This window comes from Vombatus ursinus, unplaced genomic scaffold, assembly GCF_900497805.2.
Source record: "Vombatus ursinus unplaced genomic scaffold, bare-nosed wombat genome assembly UNPS02014807.1, whole genome shotgun sequence".
NCBI classification, from domain to species: Eukaryota; Metazoa; Chordata; class Mammalia; order Diprotodontia; family Vombatidae; genus Vombatus; species Vombatus ursinus.
The window spans coordinates 63,591,189-63,612,637 of record NW_020954585.1 but is presented as its reverse complement, the minus strand read 5'-3'; the positions used below and the strand labels follow the sequence as shown (position 1 = coordinate 63,612,637).

The following is a 21,449-nucleotide window of genomic DNA, read 5'->3' as shown; positions in this document are numbered from 1 at the left end:
TACAATAAGGTATTATAAACACCTCATAAAAGAAAAAGGAAAAATTCAGACTTCTCTGATATTAAGGGAGGGCTAAAAAGTTCTACACAGATTTCCCAGATGGTGGTGGGGACAGAGGTAGGGTACCATGATGTGGAAGGGGAAACTGTATATATCTTAGTCATTTATATGTTGACTTTTCTATTAGAACGAGAGCTCCTTGAGAGCAGGGACTGTTTTTGCTGTTCTTCATACTTGAAGCACTTAGCAAAGTGCCTGGCTATAATAAGAATGAAATTGGGCAATGCTGATACAATCTCTCACCTAGAAGAGACTAGGGAGCCTACTTTAAAAAAGTCATTTTGATGCACAGTGGAAGTGCCTTGGGGAGATAAGGAGCATGCAGAGACATCCTACAACTTGTCATTGTCTTCTAGCCATATATGAAGAGGAATCTTTTAGATTAGATGCATAGCCAGAACAAGAAGCATTCAAAAGCTAGTCACCCAGAACCCATTCCTCTTTTTGGGCTGATATCTTCCTATCTGGCAGCATTTAGGTGAAAGAAGAGAATCAATACTTAAAAAAAGAGGCCCTCCCCATCAGGAGCCACAGGCAGGAGGCCTGAATATGGGCCTCCATTCTTTGTTTTTCTTGTTTTAGATAAAGGAGAATGGCAATTGAGATCTGGGTGTGGAGCTCAGGCCAGGTTTTGAAGCCAGTTCAGCATAGGAATGAACAGGAACCTAAAGCATCCAGCCTATTGCTAGCTAATATAGGTGCTCATCCAGCAGGGATGCTGAACTGGGTCATGAACTTCATGGAACCAATGCTATATAGTCTACACTCCTCAAAGAAGGAATGGTATAGAGGAGAGTGTGCCTCCCTGGTGTTGGGAGACAGGAAGAATGTTTATACTTCTGTTCTTGCTAACTCCTAGAATTCTTTTTGTAAAAACTAATCAAGGCTAACTGACTAAATGAAACTGGAACACTAGTCACTGATGGTTAATTGTAGTGGGAACACACCAGAATGAGGATTAAGCTGATACCTCAACCCCTCAGGGTTGCCTTAGAACCCTGTGGGGGTGATACATAGCTGGGCCTTGCTCTAAGAGTGTGGGGCCAGAGGATTTCCTACACACACATTTAATAAATGCCTCTTACAGACTAACTAGAAATGAAGAGATTTTCTGTTACAGTTAAAACTGTCCCTAGATTATGAAGAATCTGGTCAGTTATCTCAAGTCCCACACCTAGGAAGCAATATCTAAAGAAGAATCAGGTAATAGTAATAGTTGACATTTATATACATATTAAATTCACTGAGGTACCAAAGTGATTTTTCCTAAAACTCAGGTCTATGTCATTCCCTTGCTCTACTAGGTCCCATAGCTCCCTATTACCTCTAGAATCAAATAGAAGATATTCTGTTTGGCATTTTAAGCTTTTCACAACCTGGTCTCAACCTCCCTTGGCAGCCTTAGTATATATTACTGCCCTTTATGAATTCTATGCCCCAACCAAATGGCTCTTCTTGCTGTACACCTCACATGACACTATAAATCTCCCATTTCCATGCCTTTGCACAAACTGTTCCTCATGTATTAAACTACTCCCTCATCACATACGTGTTCAAGTCAATAAACCTTTATTCAGCACCTGCTACATGCCAGGCACTATGTCAAGCACTGGGGATACAAAGAAATGCAAAAAAAAAAAAAAAAAGTCCCTGCTCTCAAGAAGCTCCTAGCCTAATAAATAAGGGGAAATATATCTAAACAACTGTAGGCAAAGAAGGGATAGCTAGGTGGCACAATGGATACAGTGCCCAGCCTGGAGTCAGGAAGATTCATCTTAGTAAGTTCAAATCTGGCCTCAGACACTAGCTGTGTGACCCTGGGCAAGTCACTTAACCCGCTTTGCCTCAGTTTCCTCATCTGGAAAATGAACTGGAGAAGGAAATGGCAACCCACTCTAGCATCTTTGCCAAGAAAACCCCAAATTGGGTCATGAAGAGTTGGACATATCTGAAACGACCAAACAACAACAAAAATGGACAAACAAGATACAGACAGGATAAATTGAAGATAATCAGCAGAGGGAAGGTACTATAATCAAGAAGGATTGGGAATATTGTTCAGTGGATAGAGCTCTGGGCCTGAAGTTCAAATACAGTCTAGGACACTTACTACTTGTGTGTGACCCTGGGCAAGTCACCAAACCTCAGTTTCTTCATCTGTAAAATGGCACCTACTTCCCAGGGTTGTTTTGAGGATTGAATGAGATAATGTAAAGCACAAAGCACAGCACCTGGCACGTAGTAAATACTATATAATTGTTAACTATTGTTATAAAGTCTAGATTTTCTAGTTTCTTTCAAACCTCAGCTCAAGTAGCACTTCTTATCTGAGGCCTTTTCTGGTCCCTTCAGATGCTAAGGTCTCTTCCTACTGGAAATTAATAATGAGAGCAAATAATGATGATTGTTAGCATTTATACAGCATGTTAAGGTTTGTAAATCACTTTACAAATATTTCATTACATCTCCACCACAAGCCTGGGAGGTAAATGTTATTATTATCCTAATTTTATAGATAAGGTAACTGAGGCAGAGGTTAAGTAACTTCCAAGGTTATATAGCTAGTAAATATCTGAGGCCAGATTCTGGACTCCAGGTCTGGTGTTCTATCTACTTCACCTAACTAAAAATTACCTTGTATTTATGTTGTATATATACATACATACACACACATATACATATATACATATACATATACACATATACATAGATTGTTGTTGTTCAGTTATGTCTGACTCATCATGATCCCATTTGGGGTTTTCTTGGCAAAGATGCTAGAATGGTTTGCCATTCCCTTCCCCAGCTCATTTTACAGATCAGGAAACTGAGGTAAACAGGGTTAAGTGACTTGCCCAGGGACACACAGCTAATAATAATCTGTCTGAGGCCAGATATGAACTCATGAAGAGGAGCCTTTCTGACTCCAGGCACAACACTTTATTCACTGCGCCACCTAGCTGCCCATCATTTTATATGTGTATGTATGTGTGTATGTATGTATATGTGTGTATATGTATATATGTGGATGTATATGTGTGTGCATATGTATGTGTGTATGTATTATATACATACATATATACACGTATATACACACATTTTATGGATGAGGAAAAAGAACAGAAAGGTTAAGTGACCCAGGTCACAGAGCCACTGAACTCACCACTTATGACTCTAAAATTCCTTTTCCATTATGCTACAATAGACTCTCAGTAGTTGAGCCAATTTAATCCAATTCTCTTTTTTAAAAAATCATATATTAAGGACCTTCTCAGGCTAAGACGTTCTACTTGGTTGTTATTGTTCATTCTTCCTTTTTGAAGACCAGTGATATCATGGGTGATGTCTTGACTCAATTTGCACATGATATGGATTTAAGTGAGGCAGAGTTGCACAAAGTCTCTCTTTCTCAGTCTTACTCTCTCTCCTTGAGTCATTGAAGTTCAGTGGTAGAACAAAAGTCAGCATGACTGGAGATGACCTGGAATTCAGTGGATGACTCTGGTGTCTTTGATGTCTGATCAAGCTCTAAGTACTCCACAGTACCTGCTTTAGCTTCCTTCACGGCCATTGGAACAAACTGTTCTGATCTGCCCATTCTTACGGAGAAAATCTTCACATGCTTGGAGTAGACATCCCCCTAACTCACTGATGGGTTTGAAGCCTGTCAGTTACCCTCAAACTAGTTTAGCCCATCTGCTGAGATGGATGATTTTACCAAGATATGGCATACTACAGGTTCTTAGAGCCATAGGTAATAATTAGGTGAATCAGGCAGACACCAAAGGTGGATGAGCAACCCTGAAAAGTGCTCAGCAGCTCTCACACCAGAGGTGTTAGTCCTCCTGAAACACCTCATACATCCCATTGTTCTAGGTTCTGAACATGAAAAGATATGAACAAAATAGTTCCTGCCCTCAAGAAGTTTACATTCTATTGGGGGAAAATAATAAACCAAATGTATATAGTATTTTAAGGTATTTTCCTGAAAACAACACTATTTGCAAGGGGTTAAGGGGAGCACTAGATCTATGATGCAATGATTTCTTCAGTAGAGGAAACTCTTGAGAGAAAATTTTATCTACCAATGCAAATAAGCAATTTCCCTGTAATTTATATAGTCTCACAGAGTTGCTAGTGGACACTAAAAAGTTGTGATTTGCCCAGGGCATCACAGCCAATAGGTGCCAGAGACTGGATTTAAATCCAGGTATTTCTGATTCCAAAGCCTGTCTCTATCCCATGTGACCACACTATCTCTCCACTGCAAGTAGAGTAATCTCCTTCTTTTTCAGACAAGGACACTGTAGATCAAAGAAGTCAGATCACACAATCACTAATGTTCAATTAATTCTTTAGAAAAAAATTTGACTCTTACATTTATAGTCAATTTACAAACCCCCTATCTCCCTGCCCCAAACCCAAGGAATTCCCCACCTTCCCCTCCCTCAATTCCAAGTTCCATGTTATCTTTTTTTTATAATGTTCTTTTCCTTCCAAAATGGTTAATATGCATTTTAACCTCTTTTCCCCTGGATGATATGTTTTAGGATCAGATACATAGTATGACCTGTTCTAGAGCCCAATTCCTCCAGAGGAGGCCCTTATTCTAGATTTCTAGAGAATCTTACTCCAATAAGACTTGACTAACATTTTTACTTTACTATTTTATGAGTCTGAATCAACCTATCTATATCAATGAAAAGGACATCAAAACCAAAATGGAAGATTATGGGGCATCAGCTCAATCTGCCCACAAAGCTCCATAAAGGAACTTAATAAATGAGTGAGGAAAGGTTCCTCTTCATGAGTTCATGTATCTTCATGAGTTCAGTATGCTATTTCCTGGTAAAACCATCCATCTCAGCAGATGGCTAAACTAGTTTGAGGGTAACTGATAGACCTAATTTCCAGAAATTGACCATGTTAACAAATAAAGGTCATGAGGCAGCAGGGTTCTGCATAGTAGAAAGAGTACTAATTAAGCTCAAATACTGTTTCTGCTACTTATTCCCTTACATTATTTTGGTCAAGTGACTTAGCCTTCATGAGTCTTGATTTCCTCATCTGTAAAATGAGAAGGTTGAACTGGGATTCGTTCCAGCTCTGGGTGAAGCAGTGAATGCTAGACTTAGAGTCAGGAAGATGTGAGTTCAAATCTAGCTTCAGACATTTACTAGCTGGTGACCCTGGGCAAGCCCCTCAACCTCTCTCAGCCTCACTTTCCTCATTTGTAAAATGAAGGTTGTAAGGATAAAATAAGATATCTTTGCAAAGTACTTTGCAAACCTGAAAGTGCTAATATAAATATTATTATTATAAATGTTATTATTATTATTTTTATAATACCATAATAAGAGCAAAGATAGAGAATAGACACAATTATTCCATTCATGCAGCTCATATGCTGTTGTTGTTTTTAAACTAGTAAATAATATATTTCTTGAACTTTCACCAAAAGCTACATGCTATGCAAATTAATTATATTCTATCCTGGCTAAAAGAAGGGACCAGATCCTGTTTCAGGGTTTTCTACAGGCCTGAATTTTATTGAGTTGGCACCAGCTAGGCCCCAACATTTAAGGATTGAGCCTTCCGGGCCATGAATTTCAGCTACCCTGCTTGTGTAAAGTCAAGTCTGTCAGGACAACAGCCAGAAGGGAAGAGAAGATGCTTTCAGGCGATTGTTTTGTTTCAAACTGATGAAATCTCAGCTGCGCCCTTTATCTGCAACCAACTGTATAACAAGAGGTGACGTGGGCAGCTCAATACAAAGTCTGTTTCCTCTTTAGCCAGACTTAAAAGGCTGTCTCTTCTGGTTCTATTTTTTCCATTTAAAAATACTGGTTGCAGGACATGTGTTTAACAAATCCTTAACTTTCCACCTGTATCTCCCAGGGGAAACCTTCCCTGAATATCCTTTGGTTCAAATCCATTGAAAGCATTAATCAGACATTCACATGGAAGGAAAAGCCCCAGGAGAACCTCAGTCAGTTGGCTGGGGCTCACCCAAAGCTCAGTAAGACTCAGCATTGCCAATTTTAACCAGAAGCATCTTTTAAAATTGATGCTTCTCACTTCTTAAAGCTTCTGGTTGCCACAAGGAGCCACTTAGAAAGCAGGTTTGAAGGTGCCTAGGGGATTAGGCACTCCAATACTCTATCTCTGGTCTAGTCTTTTCTCCTGGGTGGTTTCCTTCTGCTTAAGCAACATGGTACAGTTTGGGGAGGGTGGGAGTGAGTGGAATTGGGTTTGAATCCAGATATACACCCCAGATAACCTAAGACATTTAACCTCTCTGGGTTTCAATTTTCTACCTGGAAAGTGAATGGGGCTGGATTAGATAGGTCATAACTAGATTGAATATAACAACTTCTGGCAAGGTATTGGTTGCCACAAATTCCAGGGTCTTTGTGGACAGCCAACATCATTCCAGAGGTTGTTAACACCCATATTGATAAGTCATAGGATTTAGAGATGAAAGGGCCCTTAGAAATAGTTCTACTTCAACATCCTCCTTTTTACAACTGATGAAACAGAAAGCCAGAGAGAAATGACTCACCTGGGGCCACATAGGAATTAAGAAAAATTCATTACTAAAACCCAGGTCTTTTGCTTGCAGATTTAGAACATGCTTTTGCAAGGGAACCATATTGCTGCTCTCCCCATTGTACCCTGCTGCAGGTACCAACATAACAAAAGAAAGAAAATGTAGGGACCAAATTCATGTAATTCCTTGCTAGTATTGTGAGCCATTAAATCACATCCTTCCCTTGACCCCAATTCTGCCAAAGGCCCTTATGCTTCTTACATTAGCACACATGTGAAATCATTAAATTCCACCTCCTCTAAGAAGCTTTCACTGATCACCTAACCCAGAAGTTTCATGGAATTTCCATCTAGAAAGGATTTCACAAATCAGATCATCCAACCCCCTCATTCCACCAGTGAATAAGCTAAGGTCTAGAAAGGTGAATTAACTCCTCTTTACCCCTCTTTTAGAGTCTTCATCTGCTTGAGCAAAAATCCCTTCTCCATAAGCATCTCTTCCCACATTCTCATTCCTAGCCGAATTCTTCTCTAGTTGCTAGCCTCCTCTAACCTCACCCTTCCCACTATGACCACTGGAACAAACACTCCATCTTCCAAATCACCCTCTTTCCACCATCTGGAAGTCAACAAAGCCTCCCCATCTCCTGAAGACATCCTGTGCCAGCCACCCTCTTTAGTGCTGACTGCCCCTTCTCTAATGCCATCCCTAACCCCACTCCCATCCTCCAACACACAATGCCAAGAGGAGTTCATATACTTCTTTCCCAGTAAATGTTGGCTGTTTGATTATAAGTTCAAGATCACAGAGGTAGAATAGTTTGGGATGAGATAAGTTCTAAAGTGTGAACATCTCCCAGTGCCACTTCCAGACCCTCCCTCTGTTCATAATCTGGCAACCTTCAGAGAAGTAAAAGTATAAAAAGACTAGAAGGGTGTTTTCACTACCTTCAACCTACTCTAAGATCTATATTGTTCCTCCCACATGATCCACTGCATCCGTGGCCAATCCTAGTCATCCTGACTTTTGTCTTGCCATTAGACTAAATACAGTGGGTGTCAAGGAGAATAGCTCCAGATAATTTTAATAACCCCACCTAAATGGCCCCAAAGAAGCACAGGGGGCCCAAGGTACCACTGAGAGTAAAAACTAGAGGCTCTTCTGTAGGGGGTGCTGATGAAAGAGGAAAACACAAGACTCAAGTATAGAGGTAGGGAGAGGGAAACAGATTTACCCCAACCCAACCAGATATTAAAAACTGAAACCTGACTGGAAGATGAGAAGGGCAACATGCTTCTTGAGCAAGCTTCCATGAGGTCAGAAATCAATTGAAACTGTAGTGGCAGGGAGTAACCCTTATACAGTGCTGTGTTAAAGCTGGATACAAAGAGGCTCCATGTCTCCAGTCAAGACAAGTGATCTCTAGAGTATCTTCCTGCCCCGTTCCCAATCTCCTATAGTCTTGATAGGTCTCTGAAGAAAGACTGAGGAGCTTGACTTTGAGACACTGTTTTCTAGGCGCTGCAAAAAAATGATAACTTATAGTTAGACACTTTCATCCTTTCCAAAATATTTTCCCCATTAAATTGTGATTTCCTGGATAATATGACCAGTTTTTCACCTTTTTTTGTATCTCTAGTCCTTAACACAGTGCTTAATGTATCATAAATGCTTAATAAATGTTTTTGATTGATTGACTGATTAAGATTTATTGACGGTGGAGCAATTAGAGTGTGGTAAAACATTGAAGAAGCCAAAGTCATCCGTTGCATCTCGGGCCACTGAATTTCAATGACTGGAGACTTTGTGCAACTCTGCTTCACCTAAATCCAATTCACAAGCAAGTCAAGACATCACCCCATGATGTCATCAGTCCCTCTTTGAAAATGAAGGATGAACAACAACAACACAACACTCCATCTTCCAACTTTGTGCCTTTTCAATAGCACATGCTAGGAATGCTTTCTCTCTTCATTTCCTCCTGGCTTCCCTAGTTTCCTTCAAGACAGCTTAACTTTCCTGGTTCTTTCTGCTGTTAATATCTCTTATCTAAGATTACCTTCTGTCTATATCTTGTACACATAGAGTTGTTTATATGTGAACTCCTTAAGAACAGGAACCATGTTTTTGCCTTTCTTTCTATCTTTAGTACTTAACATAGTGCCTGGTACATATTAAATAAATGCTTATTGAAACAAACACCTCAAACTCAACATATCCAAAACTTAATTTATCATTTCTACCCTGATAACTGCTTTATTTTTGATGAGGGCACCACTAACATCCAAGTCATTCAACCTTAAATTCTCAGATTCATATTCCCTGTTCCTCACCCCACCCCCATTCCAGGAAGTTGCCAAGTATCAAATCTTCCACAATATTTCTTGCATTCATCTCTTCCTTTCTAATCAACTACAATCATTCTAGTTTAGGCCTTCATCTCTTCACCTCCAAACTGTTGTAATAGTCCATAAACCAGTCTTGTCACCCATCTATTTACCCTTTCCAAACATTTCATGCTCCACACCATTGCCTAAGAAAACTTCTTAATATATTTATTGCTATTATGATGCCACTTCTTTACTCAAAAACTATCAGTGGCTCCCCATTCCTGCTGCCATTCAAGTTCTCCACAATCTGGCTCCAAGCCTGCAATTCCAGTGTTATTTCATGGTACTCAATTCATCCAAACTGATGTCTCCATTCGCTGGCTCCAACCTCTCCAAAATCCGGAGCTTTGCTCATGCTATTTTCCCTATTTGTAATGGACTCTACATTCATGCACACATACACACAGACACAATGCATACCTCTATACCTACCTCAATCTAGTAAATTCCTTCCTTTATTTCCAAGGCCCAACTCAGGGACCATTTTCTTCCCAAAGCTTTCTCTGAGCTCTGTACTCCACATGAAATTGAATTGTCCTCAAATCTCACAAGTCCTATGCATTCATTATTCAATCTCCCTTACATCTTATTTGTACACACATCTTTCCCCCACTAGAATCCAGGATAGCAGGATTGGTAATATATCTCTCTTCATATTCTCGAGCATAGTACACATAAAATGTTTGTCAAATTGAAGCACATTGAGAAAGCTAAAGGAATAGGAAAGGTAAAACTATAAAGATATCCTGGTGAAGCTTGGGGACGGAGAAAAAGTACAGGCTGTGGCTGAGGTTGCTCCTTCACACCTAGAAACTCCACCCACAGCTCCAAAAAGTGCTCTAGCATCATGTAAAAACAAGAAAAAATAATTATCTTTCTACTCAATGGATTTTTATCTCTCTGCAATATACTAGGGTTGGGTATCATTTTTTTTTTTAATCTTGAATCCTACAAATCCTTTATATCCTCACCTTTAAAAAAAAGAGATTAAACTAAATTAAAAAACTCCATGGCCCCACTCAACCTCTGTGGGTCCCACCTACTTGACCCTTGTTGTCTTCTTCCCAAGTCACAGCTTCTGTTGCTGCTGACTTCCCTCCCCCCCCACCCCGTCTTACTCAACCTTTGTGCCTCCCTTCTCCTCTCCTTGCTCCAACAAAACAATGTACAATACTTGCCTCTCAGTTCACAGCTGTTGCTAGTCCCCATTTACTCCCTTTACGCCTTCCTCTCTCCATGAACTACTTCTTCCCTGTGCCTCCCTCCCAGGCCACAGATGATGTTGTAGCCCACCCACTCTCATCTTCCATGCCCCTATTCAACCCCTGTGCCTCCCTCTTAGGTCATAGTTATGCAGTTACTGTGAGGGACTGTCTGATGTTAGCTACTGCCAAGTGGAGGTTGTGGAAAGATTGGGTAGAAACAAGATATTAGGAAGTAACCGGAGCTCACGCTCCCGAGGCAGGGGCTATGCTAGGCGGAGTTGTGGTGAACTGGGATGGGAACTGGATATGGAGAAGTAACCGGAGCTCACGCTCCTGAGGCAGTGGGCAGTGCTATGTGGAGCTGTGATAAGCTAGGGAAGGAACAGAATACAAGGAAGTAGCTGGAGCACAGTGCTCCTGAGGCAGGGGGCTGTGCCACGTGGGAGTAGGACGGCAGAGAATGAGTTCCTTTGTCTAGTCCTCTTCCCTAGGTGCAACATTAACCCCAGACGTCTCCTTCCTGACTTCCTGGGTCACGTACTTTCCCTTTGTATAGCACTAACCCCAGACACCTCCTTCCAAATATCTAGGCCCCACTTGCTGTGCCACGTATGCTCCCTTTGTCTGGGCACTATGCTAGACATCCTCTTCTGATATATGATCTTCGACGAGTCACTATAGGCGGGCTGAGGAGGAGGGAGGGACGAAGTAGGTACTTAAAAGAACTGTAGGGATCAGGGCGGGGTCGGCTTTTGCTCCTGCTCGTGCACGGTACTTTCCTGCCTGGCTTTGCTGTGATGATTATTGAATAAAGTTCAGGTTTTTGCACCTTCTGATAGGCTCGTCTCTGGTAAATCTGGGTGACCCCGAGGACCGGTGAGTATGACCCTGGTTGCCTGATCTGGCTGTAAGAGAGTGTGCGGTTTGGACCGGCACAAGTTACTACTGCTGCTCACCTGGTATACTTTTTCTCCCTTCCTGCCCCACTTCAACCCATGTGTCTTCCCTTGTGCCTCCATCTCAGGCCACTGCTGCCCACCTATTCTCTTCTTCTATGCCCCCACTAAGCCCCTTCTAATCCCTCCCCAGGCCACCATTGGTGATGCTGCCCACCCACTCTCTTATTCCATGCTCCTGTTTTCCCTTGCTGTCTTCAATACTCGATTCAGGCTGCAGTTACTATGTCAATCTGGTACATATTCTCTCATTCCTGTCCCACTCAAGCCATGTGTCTCCCTTCTAGACCATGACAGCTGCTGATGCTACTGGTCTCCTCCTCACTTCCTCCTTCCTTCCCTCACTGTAGTTACCTTGCTTCTTTCTTGTTTTTGTAGCTTGTCTTACCAGAAAATCTAATCAACCAATTTAGTTCTGATCCTGCAGAAGGCCAAGTAATAATGGAAAACAGAGCAAGTGGCCTTCCTTGCTCCCACTACAGATGCTTGTGAGACCTCTGAATACCCCAGTAAGACTGAGAAGCCTATGAAGTCTAGAGACTGATGCAGAATTCTTGTTGAAATGCAAAGTAATGGTGCCTTACTGACTGTTTCTTCTCAGTCTCCTTTGCCTGATAATCATCCATATCCCATTCCCTAGCTGTGGGTGTACCCCTAATCTGTCACAGACCCTCCCCTAGCTTCTCTCTGTATTCTCTCACTTGGAGATCCTGAAAGCTCCCATGGGTTTAATTATCATCTCTATACAGATGGTTCCCAGAACTACATATCTCTGAGCTCCAATCCTGCTTCACCAATTGCCTACCGGGTATTTCAAATCAAATTCCCAGAGGCACCTCAAATTCAATGTCTAAATCAGAGCTCGTTATCTTTTCACACTTCTGAATTTCTTTTAATGGTGCCACCATTTTTCTCTTCACCCTGTCATCTCTGACCTCTCATTCCTCTGTACTCCATATACCCAATCAATTGTCAAATTTCATGTCATTTCTACCCCTACAATATCTATTGCATCCATCCCCTTCTCTCTACTTACATAGTCATCACCTTTGTTCAAGTAGATCTTCATCAGCTCTCACTTGTATTATTAAAAAGCCATCTCTACTAGTGAAGTGAGAAGAACCAGCAGAACATTGTACACAGTAACAGTAATATTGTAATGATGATCAACTATAAAAGAGACAACTACTGTAATCAATACAATGATCCAAGACAATTCCAAAGGACTCATGATGCTATCCACCTCCAGAGAAAGAACTGATGAAGTCTGAGTGCAGATTAAAGCATAATTTTTGTGCTTTCTTTATTTTTCTTGTTGTTTTGTTTGTTTGTTTGCAACATGGCTAATATGGAAATAAGTTTTGCATGATTTCACATGTATAATTGATATCTCATTGCTTGGCTTCTCAATGTGTGAGGGAAGGGTGGACAAGAGGGAGAGAATTCAGAACTCAAACATTTTTAAAAATAAATGTTAAAAATAGTTTTTTTTAAAAAAGGAAAGAAAAGCCCCTATACTGTGCCTCAAGTCTCTCCTCTCTCCAATCCAACATCCACATAGCTGCCAAACTGGCATTCCTGAATTACACATCTGACCATGTCATTCTCCTGCTCAATTACTTTAGTAATTGAGTGCCCAATTAGCTCTAGGATCAAATATTGTCTGGTATTTAAAACCTTTCATAACCTGGCTCCAACCTATCTTTCCCACCTTATGTATACTTCCCCTCTGCGGAAAGGGCAATATCTACTAGGGTTCTAGTCAGAGAGATTGAGCTTGCTTCTCCTAAGGTCCCACCCCATGTTAGCTAAGATGGATGAGGTTTGAACTTTAAAAGGTATTAAAACCACCCTCAAGATGCAGTTCCCAGGACACTAAGGCTTGAATTACTGACATAGCTTCCCAGTGGTCTAAGTAAAAAAGCCAGCAGAGTCAGGAGTTCTTCCCTTGGCACCTTCCTGTCACCATGGTGAATGCTGAGTCAAGGAAGCTTTGACCAACTGATTCAATGCTGTCACCTTTGCTGAATTCCCTTTTCATGCTATGGTTAAGTAAATTTCCTTTTGTTAGCTATTAGATGGTCTGTGAATATCTCATGTTATTCCAATCTCAAAACTGAATTACAACCAGAGCAGCCTGAATTGGGCCTTACCTTTATAAAACTCTTTGCAGACTGACCAATTTGGTCTTCTTCCTGTCCCTCACACACAACATTCTATGTCTAGTACCAGCATTTTTACCCAGGCTGGTCCCCATGTTTGGAATGCACACACTTCTCACCTCTGCCTCTTTAAATCCCCTAGTTTTCTGGCTCAGCTCAAGCATCACCTTCCACATGAAGCCTTTCCTGATCCCCCACATGCTAGGAACCTCCCTCCCACATAAATGTCCCACCTTCCACTCCCTCCAATTACCTTGCATTTATTTTGTTAAAATTATTTACATAAATGTTCTCTAGGCAATTTTTGTCTTTGTACCCAGGACCAAGGACAGTGCCTGGCACTTAGAGGCACTCAGATGTTTATCCACAGATTATTTACATACATTATCTCATTTGTGTGGTACAAGAATTATTTTGAAAATGAGGAAACTGAGGCCCAAGAAGGTCTAAGAGTAGGGACAATATTCAGGTCTGGAAATCGTTTTATGCTCAGAATGGGTTCAGATATTGAAGTAATTCCATAGTGTGACTGCAGCATTCATTGCTAGGCACTTCCTCTGGATGATTTTGTCTCTAATTAACTCAAATTTCATTCTTTTTACCTACTTACCAGTAATAACCATCCCTGCCTTCAATTTCTTTTGATAGAATAAAGCTCCACTGAATTTCCCTCATGGCTTCTGGGCTAAGAATTTGATATTTTAGGTGTTGAATTTTTTTCCTTCCCTACCTTCTTTTGACTCTAGCTATAGACATCACCTGACTGAAAATTACAAGAAAAGGAATCTTCTTCACACATAAAAGGAAATATTCAGGAAACCAGGAATACCAACCACAGCTTAATTACAACCTTTTACCAAGGAATCTCTATGCCAAAAATTTAAATTGCGGTTCAACCTTACTTTTCTGGTGAAATGTTTGGAAACAAGATAATGGGTTAGATTTCAGCATTTCAGATGGGAGTTTTTTCTGTTATTTAAGAATGAAAAGCCCCAAAATTCTGTGGGTTTGAGTCCAGTAGTAATGTAGATTTGCTCAGATACCCACCAATTCACTCAATTTTTCCCAGACCATACCCCATACCTTTAATATTCTGGCTTTGTCCCAGGGGACTGACAAGCTTCTCTATCACCAGTCATAGGAGATCCTGAAACCCTGACTCTTCTTGTACTAAAAAAGTTCATAGCACTTAGTGTGTGACCACTGAATGGAATGAGGGGAGGGTGTGGACAGAGAAAGGCAACATAGTTAAGGTGATGTCACTGTTAGAGAGGTCACCAGGGTTGAGCGAGGCCCAGCCACAGAGGAGCTCACCAGGGGCACAACCAAGAAATAGGATTGGCTAGGAAGTTCCCAAGGAGTTCATAACCTTTTTGTGTGTCCTCGACCTCTTTGGCAGTCCAGTAAACCCTATAGACCCAATAACGTTTTTAGATGCAAAAATAAAATACGTGGGATTACAAATGAAACCAATTATACTGAAAAACAGTTATTGAAATATTTTTTAAAATCAGTTCATGGATTCTATGGATTCCAGGTTGAGAAACCCTGCTCTAGGAGTATCCCTATTTTAACTAATTTTTCTGGCTATCTAGGTACTCTGTAAGAAGCTAAACCAGTAACTCAGTTGTTCCTAAACTGCTAAAGGAATACAAGTGAAATCAGTTCCTGAGACAAAGCCCTTGTCACCCCATCCTAGTTTTATTTATCTTCTTCTATTTAAATACTCAATAGCCATGATCCATAATGGGTTCACAGGATTCTGAGACAGGAGGTATACTAGAGATCACCTAGCCTAACCCCTTTCATTTTACATTTTACTGAGACTCAGAGGTATTAAATATTTCCCCTCCAAGCACTTATAACTTGCACATAGCCCTTTACTTATATTTACAAGTCTATTTTTCCATGCATTTAGTCCCTATAACTTTCCAACGTTTTGTCCTATCACCCTCATATCCTTTTTTAGGTTCATTCACATGATATCTTTTTGTCAGTCTGAAAGTTTGTTTTTTTTTCAGGGACCTCTTCTTCTTAACTTGATCTATATGGCACAGGGCCTGCAGCAAAAGCTTACTAAATGCTTGTGGCTGACTGGTTCATTCATTAGCTAAAGACCTCTTGGGTGGTAGGCACAGAGGCCAACCAGTACATAAAATAATACCTGATATTTATATATGCTTTACAGTTTGCAAAGCTTTTAGTATACATTCTATCACCTGAGCTTTACAAGAATTTTGTGACATCGGAAGGTACTGCAGATATCATCATTATTCCTTTTTTACAGATGTGGAAACTTAGGCTGAGAGAGGTGCAGTGACTGACTAACCCGTGGTAACATAGTAAGAGATAGAAATGCATATCTTCTCAAAGTCCAGGACTTCATCCACTATGGCACAAGCATCTTAGCGATGCAACTGTGCTCTCAAAAAAAAAAAAAAAAGGTTTACTTGCTTTCCAGGTTCCTTCCATTCGCTGATGGAGTAGCACCGGCCTAAGACTCAGAACACTTATGGGCTTGAATCCCAGCTCCATCTGTGTTCTTGTCATTTGGGATTGTTCTGAGCCTCTAGTGAGGAAATGCATAGGAAAGGCTCTACAAACTTAAGACATTATATCAAGCCAGGGATGATGATGATAAAATTTCCATGTGACTTCTATATGTGCCCCACAAGGGTCTCAAATCAATGCACTAGTTGCTTTATGATCTTATCTGATCCACAGATGGGGGAAGGGACAAACAAATTGTAGGAATGAATGTAATGGACTCTTACTAGTCCATAAAAGACAATGGATTAGAAGAATTAATTCAGAGAAGCACTGGAAGATTTATATGAACTGATACAGTATAGAACAAGTAGAACCAGGTAAACAATATATGCAATCTCTACAACAACATAAGTAGGAAACACTATGACAACAATAAAGCCTAAACACTGTGTCATTATAATGACAAAACAAACCAAAAAACCCAGAAGTTGAATGCTGTATAAATTTTGTTCCCGAAAAAGAGATGAAGGGAAAAGTACTTTCCTTCCTTCATTAGAGAAGAAGGGGACTGTGGGTATAGAAAGCTGCAAATACTGTCAAATGTAGTTGATGAGTTAGTTAGTTTTGTTGAGTTGTTTTCTTTTTTTTTTAATTTCCCTTTCTTTTCATATTTTTTTTTACAAGAGATAACTCAATGAGTACAATATATTTGGAAATGGAGCTGGTTGGTTTTGTTGAATTGCTTTCTTTTTTTAATTTCTTTTTCTTTTTATATTTTGTTACAAGAGATGACTCAATGGGTATGATATGTTTGGAAATGGAAGTGATATAAAAATAAACAATATTACTACAAATTTTTTTAAAAATTAAGATCTTATTTAGGTAGGCCCTGGTCTGGTAGCTGTTAATCAGTTGATTAACAGATCAAGTTAATCTGAAGAGGTCCCTGTTGCCCTGACAGTACTTTCAGATTTATTTTTCTAAAAATTGGCACAGATGAACATGTAAAGGTCATGCAATGGAACAAGACAAACGCTGAATAGCTACCAGAATTAAATGCATGATAAATGGACTTGTAAATACAAGCAAAGTATATATTGTAAATACTACTGTTGAAGCATCATATTCAATAATATAATTTAAAAGAAGCTTATTTGGACAAATAAAAGGTTGGTAGGCCTGGTCTCTTAGCTTAGTTCCTTTTCAAGCTTGGCCCTGCTTAGAAGGAAGGAAATCAGCATTTATTAAATACTTACTACATAGCCAAGCATTGTGCTAAGCATTTTACAAATATTAATTCATTTGATCCTCATAGCAACCCAGGGAGAGAGGTGTTATTATTATTATCCTATTTTACAGTTGAGGAAACTGAGACAAACAGAGGTCAAGTGACTTGCCCAGGTTTAAACAGCTAGCAAGTATCTGAGGCTAGATTTGGACTCAAGTCTCCTGACTCCAGGCCCAGCACTCTATCCACTACATCACCTACCTGCCTCTACTTGAGCAGCATGGCTTCAATATAGGCACAAAATAATATGCAGGAGCATTGGAGTTTGACAAACTGTCCGTGGCTTTTTACAAGGGTGTTTTGGGGCTGACGGCATGCCCATATTCCCATAGGTAAGTAGTAACAACAGCAGCAATAGCTCATGTTCATATGGCCTAGCATTTTTCAGGTTACACACATTGTCCTCTTGATTCTACACACATTGTCCTCTCGATTCTCACAATAATCCTGTGAGGTAAGTCCATTTTACAGATGAGAAAACGGAGGCTTTCAGCAGTTAAATGACTTGTCCAAGGTCACATAGCCACGAGGCAAAATATCATGGCTCGGTGTAAAGGGTACAGAACTAGGGATCATAAGACCCAAGTTCTAATCGTATTATGCCTCTGTCACTCACTGTCTGTGTGACCTTGGGCAAGTATCTGGACCTTATCGCCCTTATTTGTAAAAGGAGGAGGTATGACTTCTAAGGTCTCTTCCACATAAAACCCACGTCTTTTTTTTCTCAATGTTGTAGTTGTTTGACTCCAACTACATCAATATTTTGTAACAGCTTTCTATATAAGCTGTAGCAGCATGTGAAAATGGTAAGATATGCCAGAATGATTTTTCTCTGGGCAGTGAGGCAGGTCAAGGTTTGTGAGGCTGCTCTACCACATCACAGGGAGAATGGATCCTTATATGTCGAGCCCCATCACACATGGTACAGTGGAAAAAACACTGGGTCTGGACTTAGAGGCACTGAGTTCAAATCCTATCTCAGATACTATCTGCATGACCTCAGGCAATTCATTAAACCTTCCTGGGCCTCAATTTTCCTCATCTGTGAAATGGATGGATTGGGCTAGACAGCTCCTGAGGTGTCCTCCAGCTCAGAAGCTATGATCTTGTGATCTCCAAGCTAGAAGCTGGCTCCCACTGAAAACACTGTCCCTGAGCAAGGGCAAAAGTGAAAATGGTGACCTAGGACTCAATCAGAGTCTGAGATAAGGACACCTACCTGTAAATACTAGGCTGGCATTTTCAAGTTCTTCCTGTGGGACCTTGAAACTGAAAGATTCATTGTAGAAAGGATCGATTGTCCCTCTCATAAAGGAAGTCTTCTTGGTCTTCACAAGTTTGAGCCCGTGTACCAACTGGATCTTCACAAAGGGGTCTGGGGAAAGAGGTACAAAGAAGACACAGAAAGTCAGAGCCACAGGGACCCGGGGCGGGGTGTCCTTGAGCCCAACCTTCTCATTTTATGGAGGAGAAAAGGAGAGATGGAGTGAATTGCCTAAGACAGTAATTGCAAAGCCCTTAACACAGTGGTGTTTAATAATAGGTGCTTAGTAAATATTCCTTCTCCCTCCTTTCCTCACCTTCTTCCCAAAATAATTTTGTGTTCAGTCATGTGCAATTCTTCATGAACTCATTTGGGGTTTTCTTGGCAACTGGAATGGTTTGCCATTTCTTTCTCCAGTTCCTTTTTACAGACTTGCCCAGGGTCACACAACTGCTAAGTGTCTGAGGCCAGATATGAACTCATGAGTATGAATCTTCCTGATTTTAAGCCCAGTGCTCTGCCCACTATACCACCTTGCAGCCCAGCTTAATAACAGGAGCTTAATAAATGTTTCTCCTACCTCCTCTCTCTATCCTCTTCCCAAGGTCATGCAGTCAAGACTAGAACTGGGTCTCAGAACTCCCAATTCAGGCTCTTTTGCCAATGGCATAAACTGGGCCTTGGGGTGGAAATGGGATTTGAATAGGTAGAGATGGAAATGGAATACCTTGAGAATGCAGGGGCAGGAGGGAGCAAGTCAATCCTGGGAAACATTTGAGCTGTATTTCATTTCAGCTGAAATACAGCATGCATAGGGAGTAGGGCTAGTGGATTAATCTGATTGGTAGGAGGAATTCGCAAGTGAGAAAACTCATTCTACTGAGGGAGGTTAGGGCTTTGTCTGCAAACTGATAGTCTTGGAGAGTGTGCCTGTAGCACTGAATAGTTAAGTGACTGGTCCAGAGTCATGTCAGCCTGTGTAAGAGGCAAGATTTTAATTTAGCTCTCCATCCACTACCCCTGTCTATCTCTCTAGTAATGAGCAGCAGTACGAAATAAGGTTAGAAAGGTGGGTTGAAGCTAGACTATGCAGGATTTTAAACGCCAGACTAAGGAGTTTGTATTTTATCCCTGAGGCAATAGGGGGCCCCTAAAAGTTTTTGAATAAGGGAATTACATAGTCAGACACATGCTATAGGGAAGTTACTTGGGTAGCTGTGTAGAAGATGGATTGAAGAGAGGAAAGGGAAGAGACTAATATCATAAAACCTAAGTATTAAAATTATCCTGGTGAGAGGTGAAGAGGGGCCAGATCAGAGTGCTGAAAGGGTGAGGAGACAGGAAAAGACTGATATAAGATATATTGTGGAGGTAGAACTGACAAGAGTAATAATTGATTGGATTGGGAAAAGGAAGTAAAGGAAGGAGAAAATTCCAAGATAACTGAGTTTTTGGAGGATGGATTAATTAGGATGATAGTGGCCCCATCCACAAAAATAGGGAGATTAGACGGAAGAGTAAGTTTTGGAGGGAAGATTAGTTCTGATAAAACCCATTATCTCATTTGACCCTGACAGCACTCTGTGAAGTAGGTAGAGCAGGTATTACCCCCATTTTACAGATAAGAAAACCTACCTCCACTGAAGTGAAATGACTTGCCCAAAGTCATATAACTACTTGGAACTGGCTAAGAAGTAGAGTGGTGGATCAGCGGAATAGGTTCCAAGTAGTTTTGATGATTGCTGCTTTATAATACAACTTAAGATTTGGTATGGCTAGGCTACCTTCCCTTGCATTTCTTTTCATTAATTCCCTTGATATTCTGGACCTTTTGTTCCTCCAGGTGAATTTTGTTATTATTTTTTCTAGTTCTATAAAATAATTTTTGGTATTTTGATTGGCACTGAATAAATAAATTAATTTAGGTAGAATTGTCATTTTTATTATATTAGCTTGGCCTACTCTTGAGCTACTGATGTTTTTCCAATTATTTACATCTGACTTTAGTTGTGTGAAAAGTGTTTGGTAATTGTGTTCATATAGTTGCTGGGTTTGTTTTGGCAGGCAGACTCCCAAATATTTTATACTACAATAACTTTAAATGGAATTTCTCTTTCTATCTCTTGCTATTGAACTTTGTTAGTAATATATAGAAATGCTGATGATTTATGTGGGTTTATTTTACATCCTACAACTTTGCTAAAGTTGTTTATTGTTTCAAATAGTTTTTTACTTGATTCTCTAAATATATCATCATATCATCTGCAAAGAGTGATACCTTTGTTCCAGACAGTACTTTTTATGAGGTAGCTGGACTTGAAGCCGAGGAAGATGTGAGTTCACATCCCACTTCAGATGTTTACTAGCTGTGTTACTATGGGTTTCCTCATCTGTACAGTGAAAGTATTGGATTCATGTAACTTTAAGGTCCCATCCAATTCCAAATTCATTTGCCTATGTAACCTACGACTCAGGTTCAAATCCTGCCTGAGGCACTTACTAGATGTTACCCAGAGCAAGAGGGCAGCTTAGTGGTGCAATGGATAGATTGCTGGACTTAGAATCAGTAAGATTCATTCTCACAAGTTCAAATATGGCTTCAGACACTCAGGAGCTATGTGACCCTAGGCAAGTCACTTAACTCTGTTCACCTCAGTTCTCTCATCTGGAAAATGAGCTGAAGAAGGAAATGACAAGCCATTTCAATATCTTTGCCAAGAAAACCCCCAATGGGGTCACAAAGAGTCAGACATGGCTGAAATAACTCAACAACAACCCGGTGCAAGATATTTAAACCCTCTGAGCTTGAGAGAAGAATAATAACACCTATTCCAACAGATTAGAACTGGAAGGGAGCTTAAGAGATCATTGAGCTCAGCCAAACATGCCCATTTTACAGATGAAGAAATTAAAGCTCAGAGAGGTACAATGGCTGCTCAATCTCACAGAGATAAGTAAGCAACAGGAATAGGATTTAAATGGAGGTCCTTTGACTCTAATCTAGCATTCTTTATTTAAGGGTTAGCTCTTAATATTTCCACTATATTACATTAAGAGAAGAGAAAGGGGAAAAAAAGCACTTATATA

At 40.4% G+C, this 21,449-nt stretch overlaps 1 protein-coding gene across 1 annotated transcript in view; it reads right to left on the bottom strand.

Annotated features, from left to right (window-relative positions):
• The window catches only part of LOC114052352 (synaptotagmin-17-like), an 84,927-nt gene that overhangs the window by 20,918 nt on the left and 42,560 nt on the right, over positions 1 to 21,449 (bottom strand). Inside the window, 1 exon segment of the mRNA XM_027874911.1 lies at positions 18,318 to 18,473. Coding sequence (XP_027730712.1) covers positions 18,318 to 18,473 — 156 coding nt within the window.